The sequence below is a fragment of the Oncorhynchus mykiss genome, chromosome 8 (assembly GCF_013265735.2).
Source record: "Oncorhynchus mykiss isolate Arlee chromosome 8, USDA_OmykA_1.1, whole genome shotgun sequence".
Lineage (NCBI taxonomy): Eukaryota > Metazoa > Chordata > Actinopteri > Salmoniformes > Salmonidae > Oncorhynchus > Oncorhynchus mykiss.
The window spans coordinates 23,297,379-23,319,921 of record NC_048572.1 but is presented as its reverse complement, the minus strand read 5'-3'; the positions used below and the strand labels follow the sequence as shown (position 1 = coordinate 23,319,921).

The following is a 22,543-nucleotide window of genomic DNA, read 5'->3' as shown; positions in this document are numbered from 1 at the left end:
CGAGTTCCCGATTTCCAATGCCGAGTTGGATGAAAGTTAAAAACGCATTTTGCCAGTCGGAACTCGTTTTTCCCGAGTTCCCATTTATCTTGTCAGATTTTGCAGTTCCGAGTTTATAGTTGTTTTGAGTGCGGCACAAGTCATGCTTCATTGACAGCATGGCCAATGTTGAATGTTTGTAATTTTAAACTAGGAAAAGATACCATTAATCTTAGACTTGGGACCACACAGCCACTCCACTGAATAGCAGGCTAATGATTGCTTTGCAATGCTTGCAGTTAGCCATTGATTCCTTCCAAACCACTCATTGTTGAATTTGCAATTTCCAACTTGTTCTGTAATATTTATGTCCAATGGCCGATGAGCACTGATGCGTTTTATATATCATTTCTCTCCATTATTTATCTTCATTTGAGAAGGATTGATTTGCCAGTGGATTGTCGACTTGATTGATGATGATGACTACTAGCTAAGATTTTGAAAGTATGATGTTGACATGATCAGTCCAATCAAAGCTACTGTAGATATAACGTGATTTGACGTCATTCTTATCTGTCCAATGACCTTGAGCCTTCTTGGACGGGCACTTCTAATGTAACTACAGTATATGGCAGCACCCAAGGGGCTTGAATTCTCGAGGTCTACCCTTAGACTTGGAGGTGACGTAGTGTCCCCATGAGTGACAGGCTCTGCCCCACCTGCCCTAAATGACGGGTCGCCACTGGTCATTGTAATTAATTACCATGTTTTCCTCGCAAAACTATGTAGAATATTGGCCTGTTGGAAACTATAACTCCCTACTACATCGCACAGTTCGGGCTTGATCTGATTTATTGCTAGAGAAACTGCGTAATGTGTGCATTAAGCTCACAGACATTTTTTCAATAATGTTTAAATAATTTACCCATTGGTCAAAAAAAACAAAAATAACCAGCATTTCAGTTAATCGTTCAACACTACAAGAAACACACAACCAGTACAATAATCGATTATTCACTACTTACAGGGTCCCTCTGTCCTTCAGTTACTAATCCACACTCAAGGATTGTCTCTCTCTTCTCCTTTGAAGGGATCCACACACAGAGAGCTCTGCTACAGCCCCCACTGTCTCCTCCTCTTCTCCTCTGTGGCTAGTGTTGCTTTTTGACCCAGGCTGCCTCACTACGCCCAATATTCTCACCCAGATAGTCCCTCTAAAGAGTCTTGTCTATATTACAGGAGATGGAACGGAACAACCGAACCTGAGGCTGACCTTTGAGGTTAGAGGCGTTTATATGTGTGTGTGTCCAGTGCCTGCCAGCTGTCTGTTGTAGAGACTGCAGATTCTGATACTTAGGCATTCTCTGTTAGAGGAGATGGATGTTCTTTGACCACACCCTGCTCCCTGCCCGCCCACCTGCCCGGCCAACATCTAAACAACAGCTTCTCTAATGCGGGTACCTGCGCTACTTGTTACTTACTGTTGTTGTTAGGCGCAGGCAAATTGCAAATGGCTTGATGTTAGGGTCATGACGACATCTCTCTCTCTCTGTCTATTAATATGCCAGAACTAAATGCGATTCTGTTGTACATTGCCATTTCCTACATCATGACTGTATCTAGTGTTTAGTTTACTGGAGGCTTCCCACAAAGTGATATGAACATCCATTGTGCTCCATATAAGTGAACTAGAGGAGACCAGAGATTTTAAGAGATTCTCAAGGCCCAGTGTTGAGAGGTGTGTGTCTGAGGTAAACTGTTGTTGTGGCTCTGCACTGCTGAATATGCCTCCTGAGATAACGCTCTCTTGAAACGAGTTAAGAAAGCAGAAAGCTTTGAATAGATGTAGGCTTTAGCTAGAGATAGGAGAGGAGCGGCAGCATTGGGGATGAATCATGCTCGGCTGGCTGGGAAAAGCTTATTGAGAATCACTCGCTGCCTCCCTGTGCCAGAGGAACAGCACAGACTTGACAGTATCTGCGAGGTACATCTCAACCGATCAGTGTTTTTCTGCCCGAAGCAAATGTGGTGACAGGTGTTGCAGTCGGCTGCGCAAAGTCGGTACCACCCTCAGAATAACACTGGAGGGGGGATAGGGGAACAGGTACAGAATGACCTTAAGGCGCAGACATAAATACAGACAGGGGTCAATGGGCATCAGGTGTCCATGTGTCAGCCTGACCACCCCACCACACTCCTGCTTCTCTCAGCCTCATATGAAACTTTTAGAAGGCTTCAATAATAGAGGCTGTATACACACAGACTGGTCAAGTGGTCTCCCAAACAGCAGTGATAAAATATTAATTGATTCCAGCACCATATGCATGCTAATCTGGACAACGTCTCTCTTCATCCACCCAGGATTTGAAACTTTATTTTTTACATTTAACTAGACAAGTCATATAAGAACATCTTCTTACTTACAATGACAGCCTGAGAACAGTTGGTTAACTGCCTTGTTCGGGGGCAGAACAACAGATTTTTACCTTGTCAGCTCAGGGATTTGATTTTGCAACCTCTTGGTTACTGGCCCAACACTCTAACCTCTAGGCTACCTGCCACCCCAGAAAGAAAGAAAATATCTACAGAAAATATCTGCTTGCCAGGCTCTGAAAGGATGAGAAAAAACATCCAGTGTTTGTCATTGGGCACTCAATTTTTTATTAAAGCACTTTTTATTAAAGCAACAGGAAAGTTGTTGAACACAATGGCTAATTCGATTTAAGCCAAGTTGAAAATAAATATGAAATTACAGTTTGTGTTTGTTTGCTGTTCTTTCCTGTGCTTATCTGTCTGGCACACAGCTCCCTTGATGTTTCTCTGTGCATCTCAGCACACACAGAGCAGACTGCTGAGGAGAAAGCACATCAAACTCATGGCTTAATGACTCAAAAACAGTAGTGTTGACGACAGCAGAAAACAATGGTAACTTTATCATCGTCCCCATCGCCTGTCTTTCAGCACAAGCCAGACTTGTTATCTTATCACTCCGCTGGAAATACTGAACAAATCACCTTGAGCTAAAGACAGAGAGAGAGAGAGCGAGAGAGAGAGAGTGAGCAAGAGAGCGAGAGAATGTTTACTGTGTTGGTTGTTGGTGTCATTTGAACAGAAGTGTTGATGTTCTCCACATTGGCCACAGATGGATTAGCATCTTCTGTCTCCACGTAAACACACACACACACACTTACCCTCTCTTCAGCCGTGTGTATGTGTGTGTGTGTGTGTCCTCTGAGACATTTTCTACTACACCAGACATGACCAGCCATCCACCTCAGTGTGAGCTACTCCCACACCTTGTCTGGTCAGAGGTAGCTGTGGTGTTGGATGCTGTTTTAATAATGACATCTTCTGCTCATCTATCATTTATAGAACTGCACCTCCTCAAGTTTCTGTCCTGGCATGGCTGTCATTATCATTCTCATCACATATTCATAGTACTGTCCTTCCTCCCACAACAGCAAGCTTTTGTCTAGTTACCCTTAGCAACACTGTTCTCTTAATTATGAAGCGGTTTTGAACGGTTTACAGGAGGTACAGGACAATCTGCCTATCTGTCCTTGGCTTTGTTATTCGTCTTTGACTTTGGAATATCAACCAGAGACTGATAAGATGGAGAAGAGACACTTGGTTTTACAGTCTGTGAAGCCGTCAAAAAGAAAGACAAAGTCAATAGCTGCACAACTTTGGCTTTGAAGCCAACATGAACTGTTTTGAGTAGTTCTGAGTTGACCTGCTGGCTGATGTCTCCTGAATTGTTTTGTGTCTCTCTCCATCAGATGCACCACATTGCATTATAACCCAGATCTGCCCTCCACCTCCATCGTCATCACTTTCCACAACGAGGCCCGCTCCACTCTGCTACGGACCATCAGGAGGTAAGAGATCCCTCTGCCCTGTTACCAGTGGCAATTCTAGCATGTAAATCTTGGTGGGACAAACAAAAAACTGTGATGAATGCCAAGAAAGCCACGACACAACACTAAACAATACATTCATTGCACTATAACGATGACAAATGATGCCCACAAACTGTTAGGGCCTACATAAAGCTGTCCCAACAGCAGAGCTTTCTTTTCAGGCACCATGGAGTGAATCCTTACCACTGCTACACCTGGACATCCGTGGAGCCTTGCCTGGCAGCAAAACAGTTCATTCAGCCTCATTTACTATTTTTTTAAACAGAGCTGATATGGCTGACTTGCTTAAACAAACATGGTTTCTACTGACAATTGAGATGTACCAACTATGGCATAAGGGAACGACGACCGGATAAGAGGTGTTCTGACAGAGTAAAATTCAGGGACGACTAGTGAAGCTCAAACCAAGTTTATTCACCCACTGGGCCAAACAGCTGAAAAAGACAGACTTGTTTCCACCAGCACAAGCATTTATACCCTCCTTTAGGCGGAGTCTCCTCCTTGCACATCTAAGCACTGCATATTTGTTGCTAGGCAGAAAGTTAAGTGATGTGTGTAATAAAACTCTTCCTTCTGCCTTCATCTAACCTGACCTGAACTCAGCCCACATTCCTCACTAATCCACAGCAACCCTTATCAATGACAACAACCAAGTGATTGCCTTTTCCCTCACTCAGTAACTTTCCAAACCCCTCGTTCTTATCCACCCTCCATTAACCCCACCATATACATTCCTCATACATGTAATAATTTACTTCTAGTATGGTAAGTATTTCAAGCTAGACTCCAACAGAGGCAATCCATAATTTCGATTAAGACATTAATGAGCGAGCTAGGACGGACGTAGTCAATATAAAAATTTGTTCAGCACTTTTGAAATGTACAGCGACAGAATTCAGAACATGAGCCGTTCTTACAGTATTCTTCCTGTACTCCAAGTCAGAACCGTAGGATAAATAAAGGGGGTTTATATGCAGACAATGAAAGCTCTTACAATATTCTATGATTGAATTTCTTTAAAACATGTGCACCACCAAGTCAGAACAGTAGGCTAAGTTATGAGGAGAAAAGGGACCAAATTATTAGGGTGAGGCACATGGGCTACTAACAACTTACTACACAAGATACGCTTAGTATTACATTCTTGGCTACAGTATACTTGGCTCCCGAGTGGTGCAGCGGTCTAAGGCACTGCATCTCAGTGCAAGAGGCATCACTATAGTCCCTGGTTTGAATCCAGGCTGTACCACATCTGGCTGTGATTGGGAGTCCCATAGGGCGGTGCACAATTGGTCCAGCGTCGTCCAGGTTTGGATGGGGTAGGCCGTCATTGTAAATAAGAATTTGTTTTTCATTGACTTTCCTTATAATTTTTTTTTTTTAAAGATCTCCCTGGCTGTTACATCAACGCAGGGAGTCAGAAAGCAGGTGCAGTTAGTGAGTTTACTAATAATGAACAATACAAAACAAGAGACATGTCTGACAGTGAAACATAACCAATACTGCCTGAAGAGTGATGCTAGATAAAGGGGGAGTAATCAGGGTAGTGATGGAGTCCAGGTGTGCCTTATGATGGGGCGCAGGTGTACGTAATGATGGGTTGCCAGGACCGGTGGTTAGTAGACCGGTGACGTCGAGTGCCAGAGAGGGGGAGTAGACGTGACACTGGCATATTACATAATTTATGCAGGAGCATACAATATATTTTTGGACTCACCTTGTTGTGCTGTACTCACTTGAATAGGAAGGTGGCACGGCCGTCCTTCTTGTGGGCTCTAGAAAGGGGCCCAAGTTCCCGACTTTTGGATTCCGAGTTGGATGAGTTGTTATATTCAGGAATGACTTCGGTCAACAGCTTGACGGTGTTTCCTCCGACACATTGGTGCGGCTGGCTTCCGGGTTAAGCGAGCAGTGTGTCAAGAAACAGTGCGGCTTGGCAGATTAATCTACAGACATGGATGATTTACTTACCGTTGAAGTAGAGGCTAGTGTTCTGGCTGGAATCCATGCAACACTGGAATAGTTGTGTGAGAAGGTAGCAGGGCTGAGGGGGAGTTTGGAGTTCAGCCAGAGTGAAATTCTCACACTCCAAGGAGAAAACAAGGCACTCACAGCCAAGGTAAAAAATCCACATGTATTGTCTACTCAGGGAAAACAGGGTGATGAAGGAGTCGCTACTAGACATACAAAGTCGTAGCATGTGTGAAAATCATATTTTTTCTGGGATTCCTGAGGACGCATCCAATAATCCAGAGGGCGCGATCACAGAATTCATGCAATCCGCCTTGAAACTTTCTATAGAGACTGTGAACAAAGTAGCTTTCCACCGAGTACACACTTGGAGTTCGGAGCGACAAAACCAAGGGTCCCCTACCGATCATCGCAAAATTTGAACACTACCAACAAAAGGAGCTGATCAAAAGCAGGGGAATGGAGCTTAAAGGGACCAAATTCGGTCTCAATTACCAATTTCCAAGGGAGATCAAACAAACGTCGTAAGAGACTGTATCTGGTACAAAGGCAACAATGGTACAAAGGCCACAAAAATAACATACAAAACAGGCACACAAAAAAAAGCTCTGCCCTACCTTCCCTGAATGACGCGTAACCACTGCCTGTTACTGACCCTGGACTAGGTCACTGTCCGTTTGCTCTCAGACCTGTGCCTGACTCATAAGGACTCTCCATTTAATCCTGATACCCAAGTGCCAAACCCCTCTATTGTCTTCCCAGCCTGACCCTTGACCTTTCCCATAGCTGCCTCACCGCCACCCCACCTGTCCCTGGGTGTCAGCAGCTTGCCTCGGCAGCTTGCCTTAGCACAATGCAGGCCTCCCCTCTCCTGCCAATGTCTCCTGGAGCCGGTTCAGCTCATTACAGCTGAGTAGTCAGCAGAGACCCGGGCTGTCTCTTAATGATCACACAGAGAAGACTCCTGAGTCCTGACCACCACTCCACCGGGGAAAAAACTGTCCTGTTTATGTGTCCGCCCCAAACCTTTTTCAAAGCGCTGCAGTTTCAACCAATTAAAAGACAATCCCTCCCAGTAGGTTTCAGCCTGCCCGTCCCTTTGGTTTTTTGGCCGACTTGTCTGTTTGCAACTTTTTCACAATTACTCATTTCTCCTGCAAAAAAAGTTTGTAATTGTGCCTATAGCCACTCTGCAGGCTCAGGAAATAATGGTCTCTAGCTCCAGGCTCCGTCCCTTACAATAGCAATGGAAGAACACCAATGGAAGTTTGCTTTCCTGATAATGAATTAATCTACAGAACACACCGTCTCTCTCTCTCTACAAGTGTGCCTTCCTCATTACAGAACATCTTTGTCCAGGGTAGTGTACTGTAGCACTCAGAGTCACATATCACGCTGTTAAAGACATCCTGAGGGGGTACAGTACCAACACCCTCCCCGTGGCCCTCAGGGACGTCAGGGTGGGGTTTAATTAGCACAGTGTTTCATGGCTGCCAGCATGTTTGTGTCATCATGGTGGCCTGCCTGTCTGTAATTACACAGCCTCAGCCTCACTCAGCCCTCTGCCACATGCCGTCGCCACCAGTGATGTAGATAATAGGAAAAACAACAACAACACTAATCTTCTGAGGTTTCTGTACATTAATAAGGTTGTCTGTGTGTTCTGGCACCTTCCTGTAAACTGAGGCTGGCTGGGGTTCATGGGCTGGTTAGACCCAGTTATACCCCCTGACGCATAGCCCACCAAGGGCTCCTCAGCCTGTCTGTCTGTTAGCCTATCCCCCCCCCCCCCCCCCCCCCCCCCCCCCCCCCCCCTTCTCTCTTACCTCAGTTTGTGCCAGAACCAAACATTGATACAGAGCGGGTTTAAAAAGCAGGCCGTGGGCCTCTCTCTTTGATTTGTGTTAGTGCTGACAGAGGCTATTACCACAATCCAGCCCTCAGAACCCTCTGAGGTGGAGGGGGAATAGGCTGGGAGCTTGCTCTTCCAGACAGAGCTGGGAGCGATAGTTCAGGAGAGGAGATGAAGAGGAGAGATGAGGAAAGGGGAAGGGGAGGATAATATGGATGTGAGAAGAGGGTAGGTTAGGGGAGGAGAAGTAGAGGGAATGAATACAGAGGAGGAGAGGGGAAAGTAGAGGAGAAGAAATGAGGGGAACAATATGAAAGAGTAGTAGGAAGGACAGATCTGTCTGTGTTTTCATAGCCCCAGGAGGTAGAGAAAACTACAGGGGAAACAGTCACTGGCCACATATTGCACTGGGATGCTATATTCTAGTCATGTTTGGAGAGCGGGGCACTCTGAGTTCCAAACAGTACAAGAGCAGAAGTAGGTCATCATAACTTGTGTAAATGGCTTGCGTCCGCAATACAAACTCATGACAATCAGTACTAAACAAATGACATAAATGAGAAAATGGTGTAGATTAGGCTATTTTTCAAATCTCACCTGTTCCTGCATGTGCCACAATGGATTTCATTGATGCTGTGTTTGGTCGTAATGTATTCCTCCTACTCATCGTTTTTCCCCCCAAATGAAAAGCATTTTGGAATGCATCAGGAGAAACAGAAATGCATTAGGCAGTCAAAGGGCTTCTCTCCTGTGTTTGGGTGGTGAGTGTGGGCTTCAAAGTCGCTGTGCTCAAAGTGCAGAGCCGCCCCATAAACACCGCAGGAATCAATATAATGACATTCTAAGAGCGCAATGTACATTAAACACATTTCCACTGCTCTACTAACTCAGGCCTTTTGATTGTGGGTAGTAATTCTACATCATTTGTGTACCCTTAGTTCTGACAGGAACGATTACACAACCTTGTTTTGGATTGATACCAATTCATCTCATTTGTATGCTATTGGAAATTGTTAATTGCCCAATATTTGTCCATTTTGGGCTGTTTAAAAAAAAATGGTTTAGAAATATGTCTGTCAATATTTAATTTTGAGGTTATACGACAATCAATAATATATTTTATACAGTATTCAAGTACAGTATATTCACAAACTAACTTTCAAGGACACACTTTGTTTTCTCAGTGTGTTTGATGTTTTTGTGACTGTCAGTGTTTCATAGTTAATGCCCAATGTAATGATGGTGCTGGAGAGGATGGCTGATGTTTTATTGGCTTTTAACCAACCGTACGATTTTGTCTGTTTTTCCCGAATTGTTTGTAACTTATTTTGTACATAATGTTGCTGCTGCCGTCTCTTATGACCGAAAAGAGCTTCTGAACATCAGAACAGCGATTACTCACCTCATATTGGACGAATAATTTTTATTTAATGAGTCTGACGGGAAGGATCTACTCCAAACCCCCGAACAGGCCCTCGTCCCCGTCTTTCACAGGAGAAAGAAACTGAGATTTTGTGGAGGGAGATCGGGGTGTCTTGAGAGGATCAGGCGACTAGTGGCTAATCTGTCTTTGCCATCCGTACTGTTAGCCAATGTTCAATCGCTGAAAAATAAATGGGACGAAATGAAAGCAAGTATATCCAACCAATGGGACATTAAAAACTGTAATATCTTATGCTTCACAGAGTCGTGTCTGAACGTCGACATTAATTACATACAGCTGGGGGGTTATACACTCTATCGGCAGGATAGAACAGCAGCCTCTGGTAAGACATGGGGCGGCGGCCTATGTATATTTGTAAACAACAGCTGGTGCACGATATCTATGGAACTCTAGGTTTAGCTCACCTGAGGTAGAGTAATTCATGATAAACTGTAGACCACACTATCCACCGAGAGACTTCTCACCTTTTTTGAAGCTGTCAACATACCACCACAGACCGATGCTGGCACTGAGACCGCACTCTATGAGCTGTATACCACCATAAGCAAACAGGAGAACGCTTACGCTCATAGTGGCCAGGGACAGTTGAAGTCGAAAGTTTACATACACTGAGGTCGGAGTCATTAAAACTAGTTTTTCAACCACTCCACAAATTTCTTGTTAACAAACTATAGTTTTTGACAGATTATTTCACTTATAATTCACTGTATCACAATTCCAGTGGGTCAGAAGTTAACATGCACTAAGTTGACTGTGCCTTTAAACAGCTTGGAAAATTCCAGAAAATTATGTCATGGCTTTAGAAGCTTCTGATAGGCTAATTTACATAATATGAATCAATTGGATGTGTACCTGTGGATGTATTCCAAGGCCTACCTTCAAACTCAGTGCCTCTTTGCTTGACATCTTGGGAAAATAAAAATAAATCAGTCAAGACCTCAGAAAATAATGTATACCTCCAAAAGTCTGGTTCATCCTTGGCAGCAATTTCCAAACGCCTGAAGGTACCACGTTCATCTGTACAAACAATAGTACACAAGTATAAACACCATGGGACCACGCAGCCGTCCTACCGCTCAGGAAGGAGACGCGTTCTGTCTCCTAGAGGTGAACATACTTTGGTGCGAGAAGTGCAAATCAATCCCAGAACAACAGTAAAGGACCTCGTGAAGATTCTGGAGGAAATAGATACAAAAGTATCTATATCCACAGTAAAATTAGTCCTATATCGACATAACCTGAAAGGCCGCTCAGCAAGGAAGAAGCCACTGTTTCAAAACTGCCATAAAAAAGCCAGACTACGGTTTGCACATGCGGAGAAAGATCGTACTTTTTGGAGAAATGTCCTCTGGTGTGATGAAACAAAAATAGAACTGTTTGGCCATAATGACCATCGTTATGTTTGTAGGGAAAAGGGTGAGGCTTGCAAACCGAAGAACACCATCCCAACCGTGAAGAACGGGGGTGGCAGCATCATGTTGTGGGGGTGCTTTGCTGCAGGAGGGACTGGTGCACTTCACAAAATAGATGGCATCATGAGGCAGGAAAATTATGTGGATATATTGAAGCAACATCTCAAAACACCAGTCAGGAAGTTAAAGCTTGGTCTTCCAAATGGACAATGACCCCAAGCAAACTTCCAAAGTTGTGGCAAAATGCCTTAAGGACAACAAAGTCAAGGTATTGGAGTGGCCATCACAAAGCCCTGACCTCAATCCTATAGAAAATATGTGGGCAGAACTGAAAAATCGTGTGCGAGCAAGGAGGCCTACAAACCTGACTTGGTTACACCAGCTCTGTCAGGAGGAATGGGCCAAAATTCACCCAACTTATTGTGGGAAGCTTGTGGAAGTCTGGGAATGTGATGAAAGAAATTAAAACTGAAATAAATCATTCTCTCAACTATTATTCTGACATTTCACATTCTTAAAATAAAGTGGTATCCTAACTGACATTAAACAGGGAATTTTCACTAGGATTAAATATCAGGAATTGTGAAAAACTGAATTTAAATGTATTTGGCTGACTTCTGACTTCAACTCTACATTTAATCTCAGTTTTTCACAATTCCTGAAATTTAATCCTAGTAAAAGATCACCACTTAAGGCTACTCCACCTACATGTACACATTACCTCAATTACCTCGACACTGGTGCACCCGCACATGTACTCTGTACCGGTATCCCCTGTAAATAGCCCCGCTATTGTTATTTTACTGGTTAAGGGCTTGTAAGTGAGCATTTCACTGTAATGTCTACTACACCTGTTGTATTCAGCACATGTGACATACGATTTGATTAGAATTTATTTTATATTTTTTTTATTTATTTTTTACCCCTTTTTCTCCCTAATTTCGTGGTATCCAATTGTTGTAGTAGCTACTATCTTGTCTCATTGCTACAACTCCTGTATGGGCTGATACACAACCCAACCAGCCGTACTGCTTCTTAACACAGCGCGCATCTAACCCGGAAGCCAGCCGCACCAATGTGTCGGAGGCTACACCGTGCACCTGGCAACCTTGGCTAGCGCGCACTGCGCCCGGCCCGCCACAGGAGTCGCTGGTGCGCGATGAGACAAGGAGATCCCTACCGACCAATCCCTCCCTAACCCGGACGACGCTAGACCAATTGTGCGTCGCCCCACGGACCTACCGGTCGCGCCCGGTTACGACAGAGCCTGGGCGCGAGTCCAGGGACTCTGATGGCACAGCTGGCGCTGCAGTACAGCGCCCTTAACCAATGCGCCACCGGGGAGGCCCATACGATTTGATTTGAATTGATTTTGATCCTACATCAGTGATGGGCTGGACCCAGCCTTGGAACTCCCACATGAGACTCAACTCTATTGTGTTTGTACCACTGACTCACACGCTATATGACGTACTTCACATGTTTTCAAGACAACTTTAACTTCAATATCTTTCTATGAAACAGACTGTTTATAACAAAAAGAGGTTGTAAATGCAGTCTAGAAGAAATACAGTCTAGAAGTCTATAGCAATCATTCGTTTTGCTGCTGTTCTAGATATAACCCACAGGGCAATAGTCATCCACGTCCCCTGATTAGGCTGCACTTAGAGGCTGAATCAGGACTCTCTGTCTTGCTGTAAAGCTTTACCTGTTACGACCAGGAACGGATTTCTGTCAGTGGCCTTAATAAAGGCGTGAGGATCCAGGGGCAGTGGATGGAGCGGGATGGAGCGGGATAGAGAGAGAGAGAGGGAGGAGGAGGGGGAAAGGAGGAGGGGGGAATGGAGTGATGAATGGGTCCAGCATGCACAGCGACGATGGAAGAACAGACCTACGAGCCTGACAGCGCTCCAATTACTCACCCAGACAGGAGAGAGAGAGAGAGAGAGAGAGAGAGATACGTTGTGAGAGAGGAGGAGAGGGTAGATGCCTTGATTCAGACTGGGATTAAAGGTGAAGTAATCTGAGGGAGGTGGTGTACCTCTCCCTCCATCTCTCCTCACCTCATCACCTGCTGTTCAGCCATGTACCCCAGGAGAGGAGAGAATATTAGAGGGAGATTTATGTGTGGTTCTTATAGTGAGAGATTCTAATGTCAGAGGATGGTGCCAAAATGAGTGGTCCTGTATTTTCTCATACCCTTGTAATAGAAAATCATCCAAATTACATTTTGGGGGCTATAGTTATAGAAAAAAAAACAAGTCATCTCCAGAACTAATGAAGTATTGTTATTTTATTTAAGCCGTAATACATTCTCACAACGATAATGTCATTCTCCATTTTTCCAATAGAACATTTCACATAACACGGGGGGAAAAGTAGATTTCAGTGGTTGCTGCTCTATAAAGATTGTCGTCTAAAAGAAATACAATAGTTTCTAACACTACTGCCGCTCTCTTTTTCATTTGCAGTGTGCTGAACAGGACGCCAGTCCACCTGATTCACGAGATCATCCTGGTAGATGACTACAGTGGGGATGGTGGGTAGAACAGAAGAGCAGCTGTGAGCAGAGATAGATCTGATTCCAGGAGGAAATGGATTGGAGATGGATGTGATGAGCTCTCCCATACTGGCTCAGCTGCCGGAGAAAAAGGATCAGTGATTGAAAAGATTTCCCCTGTCACTGTCAATGTGTTTTTTACAATTGAATTCCAATTCCATGCACTGTGTGGGTGACGGTTTTATGAACATTGCATCTCACCCTGCATCAAATGTTCCCTTTCAGCAAATGACTGCCTTCTACTCACCAAGTTGCCCAAAGTAAAGTGTCTTCGGAATGACAGGAGAGAAGGTAACCTAGTGTGTGTGTGTGTGTGTGTGTGTGTGTGTGTGGAGAGTATTTCATCCGTGCAATATACAATTGTGTCCTCCACTTGAACACACACCTTAGAGCCCACCACCACTTGCCTTTGCCAAGCCTAAGAGGGAAGATCAGCGTTAGAGCCTCATGCAAGTGTTTTTGTGAGGAGGATGTTTCCCCGCTAGTATCCCACAGTAGATGATTTCATGTTAGACCACAGGGAGAAGCTCAAGCACCAGCTGTGAGACAAGAGAGCAGATTCAGGGATGTGTTGACTCGAGAGGGTTGGATCTTTTTGTGTCAGACACACCGTGATCCCATCTAGACAACGTGGGAATTGTCTGTGTATCTATATAAATAGATTGATTTGATTATAGCAAGACATCAAAAGGTTGACTGGAACATAGTCTGAGCACAAATGCAACACTATTATATTGCATCTATGAGTCATGGTGCTCAGGAAACATATTTATCATGGTTATCATGTTGATGCTTCCTGTTTCACCTTTATATAACTCCACAGAGGACTTTTCTACGATGCCATACAGCACTGTTGTAATAGACTACAGTTTATTTAAAAAAAAATGGAATACTAAAAAGCAGCGTGTGCTGATTGCTAGTTAAAACCCCTCTACGCTATCTGCCTCTGCTTCAGCACATTATACAGTCTGAGGTGAAATATATGTTGAAATGCTGAGATGTGAACTCAGACAGTAACGAGATGCAGATTGCTGTGCGTGGATAGAGGTGCGCAAGCCCCAGCTCTCACAGGCGTTTGAAGTTCCCCTGATCAGAGGGTTCAGCATAGAGGTAATGGAGATGAACCCCATCTCACCTCACAGGCTGACAATCTTACCTCCAAAAGACTCCAAAAGCAGCCAGTTTCACCTAATAACACCAAGGCATATGGATACTATCTTACAGCATCCACCTCACTTTACTGTATAACACAAGACAGGGTGCAGTTTTGATCATTGTTGAAGTCTTCAGTATCTTGAAATATGTCATTCTAGGCTATTGCAAAATATGTTTATTCACTAGTTGTATTCACTAGTTGTAGTTCACTACTATGCCAGCAGCATTCCACCCTGCATACCACTGCTGGCTTGCTTCTGAAGCTAAGCAGGGTTGGTCCTAGTCAGTCCCTGGATGGGAGACCAGATGCTGCTGGAAGTGGTGTTGGAGGGCCAGTAGGAGGCACTCTTTCCTTTGGTCTAAAAACAATATCCCACATTGGGACACTGCCCTGTGTAGGGTGCCGTCTTTCAGATGGGACGTTTAACGGGTGTGCTGACTCTCTGAGGTCATTAAAGATCCCATGGCACTTATCATAAGAGTAAGGGTGTTAACCCCGGTGTCCTGGCTAAATTCCCAATCTGGCTCTCAAACCATCACAGTCACCTAATAATCCCCAGTTTACAATTGTCTCATTCATTCCCCTCCTCTCCCCTGTAACTATTGCCCAGGTCGTTGCTGCAAATGAGAACGTGTTCTCAGTCAACTTACCTGGTAAAATAACAAATAAATAGTTGTCATTGTATTCAGTGCAAGTATGCCTGAAAGATCTTAAACCTCCTCTTGCAAACAAACCTCAAATCTAGTGTACCTTCTTGACTTGTTCTCAGCCTGGGATAGATATGAGTGGTTGCTGCCAATGGCAACAAATTGTCGGAAAATACTTTACAATTTACACACTTTTAAAACATTAGCATAGACATCACAGACTTTTAAATATCTGTCTGTGTGTCTATACAGTACCAGTTAAAGGTTTGGACACACCTACTCATTCCAGGGTTTTCTTTATTTTTACTATTTTTTACATTGTCGAATAATACTGAAGACATCACAATTATGAAATAACACATATGGAATCATGTAGTAATCAGAAAAGTGTTAAACAAATCAAAATACACAAAAGAGTGTGCAAAGCTGTCATCAAGGCAAAGGGTGGCTATTTGACAAATCTAAAATATAAAACATATTTTGATTTGTTTAAAACCTTTTTGGTTAGCACATGATTCCATGTGTTATTTCATAGTTTTGATGTCTTCACTATTATTTTACAATGTAGAAAATAGTAAAAATAAAGAAAAACCCTGGAATGAGTAGGTGTTCTAAAACATTTGACTGGTAGTGTGAATTTTATATTTGAGATTCTTCAATGTAGCCACCCTTTGCCTTGATGACAGCTTTGCACACTCTTTGCATTCTCTCAACCAGCATCCCCTGGAATGCTTTTCCAACAGCCTTGAAGGAGTTCCCACATATACTGAGCACTTGTTCGCTGCTTTTCCTTCACTCTGCGGTCCAACTCATCCCAAACCAACTCAATTGGGCTGAGGTCGGGTGATTGTGGAGGCTTGGTCATCTGATGCAGCACTCCATCACTCTCCTTCTTGGTCAAATAGCCCTTACACAGCCTGGAGGTGTGTTGGGTCATTGTCCTGTTGAAAAACCAATGATAGTCCCACTAAGCGCAAACCAAATGGGATGGTGTATCACTGCAGAATGCTGTGGGAGCCTTGCTGGTTAGGTGTGCCTTGAATTCTAAATAAACCTATGTGGGAACTCCTTCAAGACTGTTGGAAAAGCATTCCAGGTGAAGCTGGTTGAGAGAATGCCAAGGGTTGGCAAAACTGTCATCAAGGCAAAGGGTGGCTACTTTGATGAATCTCAAATATAAAAAATATTTTGATTAACACTTTTTTGGTTACTACATGATTCAATTTGTGTTATTGCATAGTTTTGATGTCTTCACTATTATTCTACAATGTTGTACTGTATATACACACCCACCGGCCAGGTTGTTAGGTATTTGTACTGAGTCGGACCCCCCTTTGCCTCCTGAATTATTTGGGACATGCTACAATGTGTCGGAAATGTTCCACAGGGATGTTGGTCCATGCTGACGCAATGGCATCACGCAGTTGCTGCAGATTGGACGGCAGTGCATTCATGCTACTGTACGAACAGCCCGTTCCATCTCAAAGATAATCTATTGGGTTGACGTCTTGGGACTGCGCAGGCCACTCAAGTAAACTGAACTCGCTGTCATGTTGCAAGCAATGTTTTTCCACTCTTTAAATCCCATATTGCTTCCGTAGTCAACTTCCACACAGCTCTGACATATACACTTACCCCACCAGACATGCCACCAGGGGTCTTTTCACAGTCCCCAAATCCAGAACAAATTCAAGAAAGTGTACAGTATTATATAGAGCCATTATTGTATGGACCTCCGTTCCATCTCATATTGCTCAAATGAACAGCAAACCTGGTTTCAAAAAACAGATAAAGCAACACCTCGCGGCACAACGCCTCTCCCCTATTTGACCTAGATAGTTTGTGTGTATGTATTGATATGTAGGTTACGTGTGCCTTTTGAAAATGTATGTGCTTCTGTCTTTGAGCTGTTCTTGTCTATTATTGTTCTGTATTATGTCATGTTTCATGTTTTGTGTGGATCTCAGAAAGAGTAGCTGCTACTTTTGCAACAGCTAATGGGATGCTAATAAAATACCCCCCCAAAAATACCCCCAAATTGTCCAGTGTTGGAAATCGTGTGCCCAATGGAGCCACTTGTTCTTGTTTTTAGCTGATAGGAGTGGAACCCAGTGTGGTCGTCTGCTGCAATAGCACATCCGTGATAAAGATCAACGAGTTGTACGTTCCGAGATGTTATACTGTGCCGCTATTTGTCTGTTTGTGGCCCGCCTTGTTTGTGGCCCGCCTTGTGGCCCGAATTGCTTGCACAATTCTTGCCATTCTCCTTTGACCTCTCACCAACGAGCTGTTTTCACCCAAAGAATGGATGTTTTTTATTTGTCGCACCATTCTCGGTAAACCTTAGACACTATCGTGAGTGAAAAGCCCAGGAGGGCGGACATACTGGATCTGAGATACTGGATCCGGTGCGCCTGGCACCGACGATCATAATAATGTGTGAGTGTGCAGTGTGTGTTAATGTGTGTGTGTGTGTGTGTGTGTGCATCTATCAGTTACACTAACATGTCAGTACATACACACAAAAGGTAGGTCACATGGGGGAGAGGCATTGTGCCGTGAGGTGTTACTTTATTTGTTTTTTGAAACCAGATTTGCACTCTACGAGATGGGAGTTCCATGCAATCATGGCTCTATATAATACTGTACATTTTCTTGAATTTTGGGGTCTGTGAAGAAACCCCCTAGTGACATGTCTGGTGGGGTAAGTGTGTCTGTTAGAGCTACTGTCACGGGATTCTTCATTCTTCTGTTGAAGGAGAGGCGGACCAAAACTCAGCGTGGTTATTTTGATACATCTTTAATAAAGATGAAAATAGAACAATATACAAAAACAAGAAACTTGAAAAACCGAAAACAGTCCTATCTGGTGTAACAAACAAAGACAGGAACAATCACCCACAAAACCCAACACAAAACAGGCTACCTAAATATGGCTCCCAATCAGAGACAATGACTAACACCTGCCTCTGATTGAGAACCATATCAGGCCCAAACACAGAAACAGACAAACAAGACATCCAACATAGAATGCCCACTCAGATCACACCCTGACCAAACAAAACATAGAACATACAAAGCAAACTATGGTCAAGGTGTGACAGCTACACTGAGTGTACAAAACATTAGGAATACCTGCTCTTTCTATGACATAATCTGACCAGGTGAATCCAGGTGAAAACTCTGATCTCTTATTTATGTCACTTGTTAAATCCACTTCAATCAGTATAGATGAAGGGGAGGAGACAGGTTAAATAATGATTTTTAAGCCTTGTGACAATTGAGATATGGATTGTGTATGTGTGCAATTCAGAAGGTGAATGTGCAAGACAAAAGGTTTAAGATCCTTTGAACAAGGTATGGTATTAGGTGCCATGGGCACCGGTTTGAGTGTGTGAAGAACTGCCACACTGCTGGGTCTTTCATGCTCAAAAGTTTCCTGTGTGTATCAAGAATGGTCCACCACCCAAAGCACATCTAATTAAGGTTGTTCTGAGGGCAAAAGGGGTGCAACTCAATATTAGGAAGCTGTTCCTGTTTTCTTTATACACTCAGTATATGTAAGTTGATTATACAGAACATTTGTGATTTTCAACATGAGCATTTCTCACAAAAACAAGAATTGATGCAGTCAATCTCTCCTCCACTTTGAGCCCAGATAAATGGACATGCATAATGTTGACATTGGCCCTCTATGAACAAAATTGTCAAAGACTCCAGACACCCAAGTTATAGATTTTTCTCTCTGCTACTGCATTGCAAGCGGTACCAGAGCGCCAAGTCTGGGACCAAAAGGTACCTGTACAGCTTCAACCCCCAAGCCATAAGACTGCTGAACAGTTAAACAAATGGCTACACAGACTATTTACATTGACCCCTCCTTTATGAATTATTTCTTTATCTTTAAGGTTTTGCCTTGCACTGGCTCTATGCACACTCACTAGACTCTACCCACACACTCTCTCACACACACACACACACACACACACTTCACATAAGCTGCTGCTACTCTGTTTATTATATCCTCCTGATTGCCTAGTTACTTTAACCCCTACCCACATGTACATACTGTATAACCTGAATTACCTCAACTATATCAAACCCCTGCACATTAACTCGGTACTGGCAGTGTTGGAAAAAGTACTTGTCATACTTCAGTAAAAGTAAAGATGCCTTAATAGAAAATTACTTAAGTAAAAGTGAAGTCACCCAGTAAAATACTACTTGAGTAAAAGCCTAAAAGTGTTTGGTTTTAAATATAATTAAGTATAAAAAGTAAATGTAATTGGTAAAATATACTTAAGTACCAAAAGTAGTTACAATTCCTTAAAGCTGCAATATGTAGCCTTTTGGGCGACCCTACCAAATGCACATAGATATGCGCGTTATATATCAGTCATTCTCATTGAAAGCAAGTCTAAGAAATGGTAGATCTGTTCTATGCTCGCTATATCTATGCTTCCCAATTCTTAAGTTTCATTTTTGGTCTTTTACTGTCGGTTTAGTACACCATCTTCAAATAGCTGAAAATACAATATTTTTGGTTATGTAAAATATATTTCACAGCGGTTTAGATGGTACAATGATTCTCTACACTATACTTGCTTGTTTTGTCACATAAACTGAAATTAGGCAAACTATTAGACTTTTAGCAACCAGGAAATGGGGGAGCCAGGGGCACACTCATTTACATAATTTACAAGCAAAGCATTTGTTTTTCCTGAGTTTGCCAGATCAGAGGCGGTAGGGATGACCAGGGATGTTCTCTTGACAAGTGCGTGAATTTGACAATGTTCCTGTCCTGCTAAGCATTCAAAATGTAACGAGTACTTTTGGATGTCAGTGAAAATGTATGAAGTAAAAAGGTGAGAAGGTTGGAGGGGTTGTGGGGATGGATGTAGGGGTGAGAAGGGTGCGGACGAGGAGGATGAGCTGAGGGGGGCGAGGTGTGAAGGGAGTTCTGGTTTTTATATACGACAGTGTTACAGTTTAATAGAACCCATTTTGACGGGCCTCTGTCATGCTGTGATTACTCATCAGGTTGGCCGTTGTACTGATGGATAGTCCTCCAGGCCGTTTTGCGTGTGCAGTGGTGAGGATTTTTAGAGCTCTGCAATCACAGGTCTGGCTGCCAGGTCCTGCTATGTCTTGCTATCATTTTGTTTCAGACCCTGGGACTGATAGGCTTTTGCTGGCAAGTTATAAACATGCTAGTCTCTTATGCACTCTGCAGTCAGATCTGACTTTTAACGATGGAGCACATTTTAATGGAATAGGATGATGATTTGAAATCAATAGCCTTGAAATAGCTGTTCTTGTGCACGTTGTAGTGGTGAGACAGGTGTGTGAGGCATTGTGTGTAATTAGATTCCTGCTCTGCTAATGAAAAGCAGAGACCTCTAATCTCAAGACGACAACTTCCAAGGTTCCATCTACAAAACTAAGAAATGACTCTCTGACAATACCTAATCAAGTGTAAAAATCATTACAACCACAATTAGATTGTAACAAATGGTATCGTTAGGCTGTAGTTAGGCAGTCCTCTGTTTATTCCTGGAGCCGGAGGTTTCATTACCCAGCCTCAGTGTTCCACTACAGTGTTGATGAACTTGTGTGTGTATAGGGGCCTGGGTGTAGTTAACAGTCCCTGGGGCCTCAACTCACACTCTAAATTGTAAATGGTTTGAGGCATTTAGACTTGATTGTCTTTTTAATGCTACAAACAGCAGAAGCTGTCATGCCATGTCGTCTCTATCAAGCTTTAGTAGTAAATTCTCTCTCTCTCTCTCTCTCTCTCTGGCAGCTACACAGTCAGCCTTCAACTAGCAACTGTTGAGGGGGGAGGGTGAGCTCACCCATCCAGAAAATAAAGCGTTATTGAGGATGAAATGGGATTTTTAATTGGCTGGAGTCGCGGCGCAGTGCGAAACTTACAGAGTCCTACAATTTCATACAATGACATTCTGTCCTATGTCAGAGACTATTGATTTCGCTATTTAGCCGGAAAGAATGTCCTTCAATCATTGAGACCTCTTAACAGTGTGATGTCCCATTCAGACCATCATGTCTAAGGGCCGTAATTGCGTCATAAACAGACACAAATGGCCTTTTTAAGACCTCCCTTGTCTCCACGCATGAGGTGGACAATAAAGGGACATTGTGTTCAGAGTATTTGAGAGTATATTTCAGCAACATCATCTAGAGATCAGATAGTATTGGTGTTTGGGTTTAGATACAGTGGTTGGGTTTGGAGACAGACAGACAGACAGACAGACGTTATGGATGAGACTGACCTTTGACCCCTCTGTCTCTGATCTCTCTCTCTCCAGGTCTGATCCGCTCCAGGGTACGTGGGGCAGATGCAGCGAAGGCTGGGGTCCTGACCTTCCTGGACAGTCACTGTGAGGTCAACAAGGACTGGCTGCCCCCACTGCTCCGGAGGATCAAGGAGGTACAGTAACAGTACAGGCACTGACACCTCCTACATCTACAGTAACAGTACAGGCACTGACACCTCCTACATCTACAGTAACAGTACAGGCACTGACACCTCCTACATCTACAGTAACAGTACAGGCACTGACACCTCCTACATCTACAGTAACAGTACAGGCACTGACACCTCCTACATCTACAGTAACAGTACAGGCACTGACACCTCCTACATCTACAGTAACAGTACAGGCACTGACACCTCCTACATCTACAGTAACAGTACAGGCACTGACACCTCCTACATCTACAGTAACAGTACAGGCACTGACACCTCCTACATCTACAGTAACAGTACAGGCACTGACACCTCCTACATCTACAGTAACAGTACAGGCACTGACACCTCCTACATCTACAGTAACAGTACAGGTACTGATGTAACGGCAGATCTCCTCTTTGTCTGAAGAGGAGTAAGGATCGGACCAAGATGCAGCGTGGTAAGTGTCCATACTGTTTTTGATAAAGACAAATGAACACTCGAACAAAAACAATAAACGATAACGTGAAATCTACAAAAAAAAATGAAACAGTACCTTGTGGCGACAAACACTCACACGGAAACAAACACCCACAAACCAACAGTGAAACCCAGGCTACCTAAGTATGATTCTCAATCAGAGACAACTAACGACACCTGCCTCTGATTGAGAACCATACTAGGCCGAAATAGAAACCAAACATAGAAAAACAAACATAGACTGCCCACCCGAACTGACGCCCTGACCATACTAAATAAAGACAAAACAAAGTAAATAAAGGTCCTACATCTACAGTAACAGTACTGTTCAGTACATGCAGTGACACACACCTCCAACATCTAATCTGCACCTTCTGATACATCTCCCAGAATAGAAAGAAAATACACCCCATTCTCATATACTCATTTGCTATTATTTTTCCTAGACAGAATAAAGCTACTTGCAAACTTCAGAGAGAATAAGTCCAACCTTAAAATGCAGGTTGATGTTTATTGTCATGAGTCTTGTCATGGAGGCAGAACTAAGCGATTTCCCCTTAGATAGGCCATCTGCAAAGTCAAAATGTTGTATATTGTAAAAATTCAGCTAGGCATTAGGGTTACTTTGTGACTGTGCCAGTTAGTGACCA

The 22,543-nt window shown here is 43.4% G+C and overlaps 1 protein-coding gene across 1 annotated transcript in view; it reads left to right on the top strand.

The window, feature by feature from the left end:
• galnt14 (UDP-N-acetyl-alpha-D-galactosamine:polypeptide N-acetylgalactosaminyltransferase 14 (GalNAc-T14)) overlaps positions 1-22,543 on the top strand; it is a 105,604-nt gene that overhangs the window by 45,870 nt on the left and 37,191 nt on the right. Inside the window, exons 3-6 of the mRNA XM_021612019.2 lie at positions 3,759-3,857; positions 13,050-13,117; positions 13,364-13,429; positions 21,271-21,392. Coding sequence (XP_021467694.2) covers positions 3,759-3,857; positions 13,050-13,117; positions 13,364-13,429; positions 21,271-21,392 — 355 coding nt within the window. The remainder of the gene's footprint in view (positions 1-3,758; positions 3,858-13,049; positions 13,118-13,363; positions 13,430-21,270; positions 21,393-22,543) is intronic.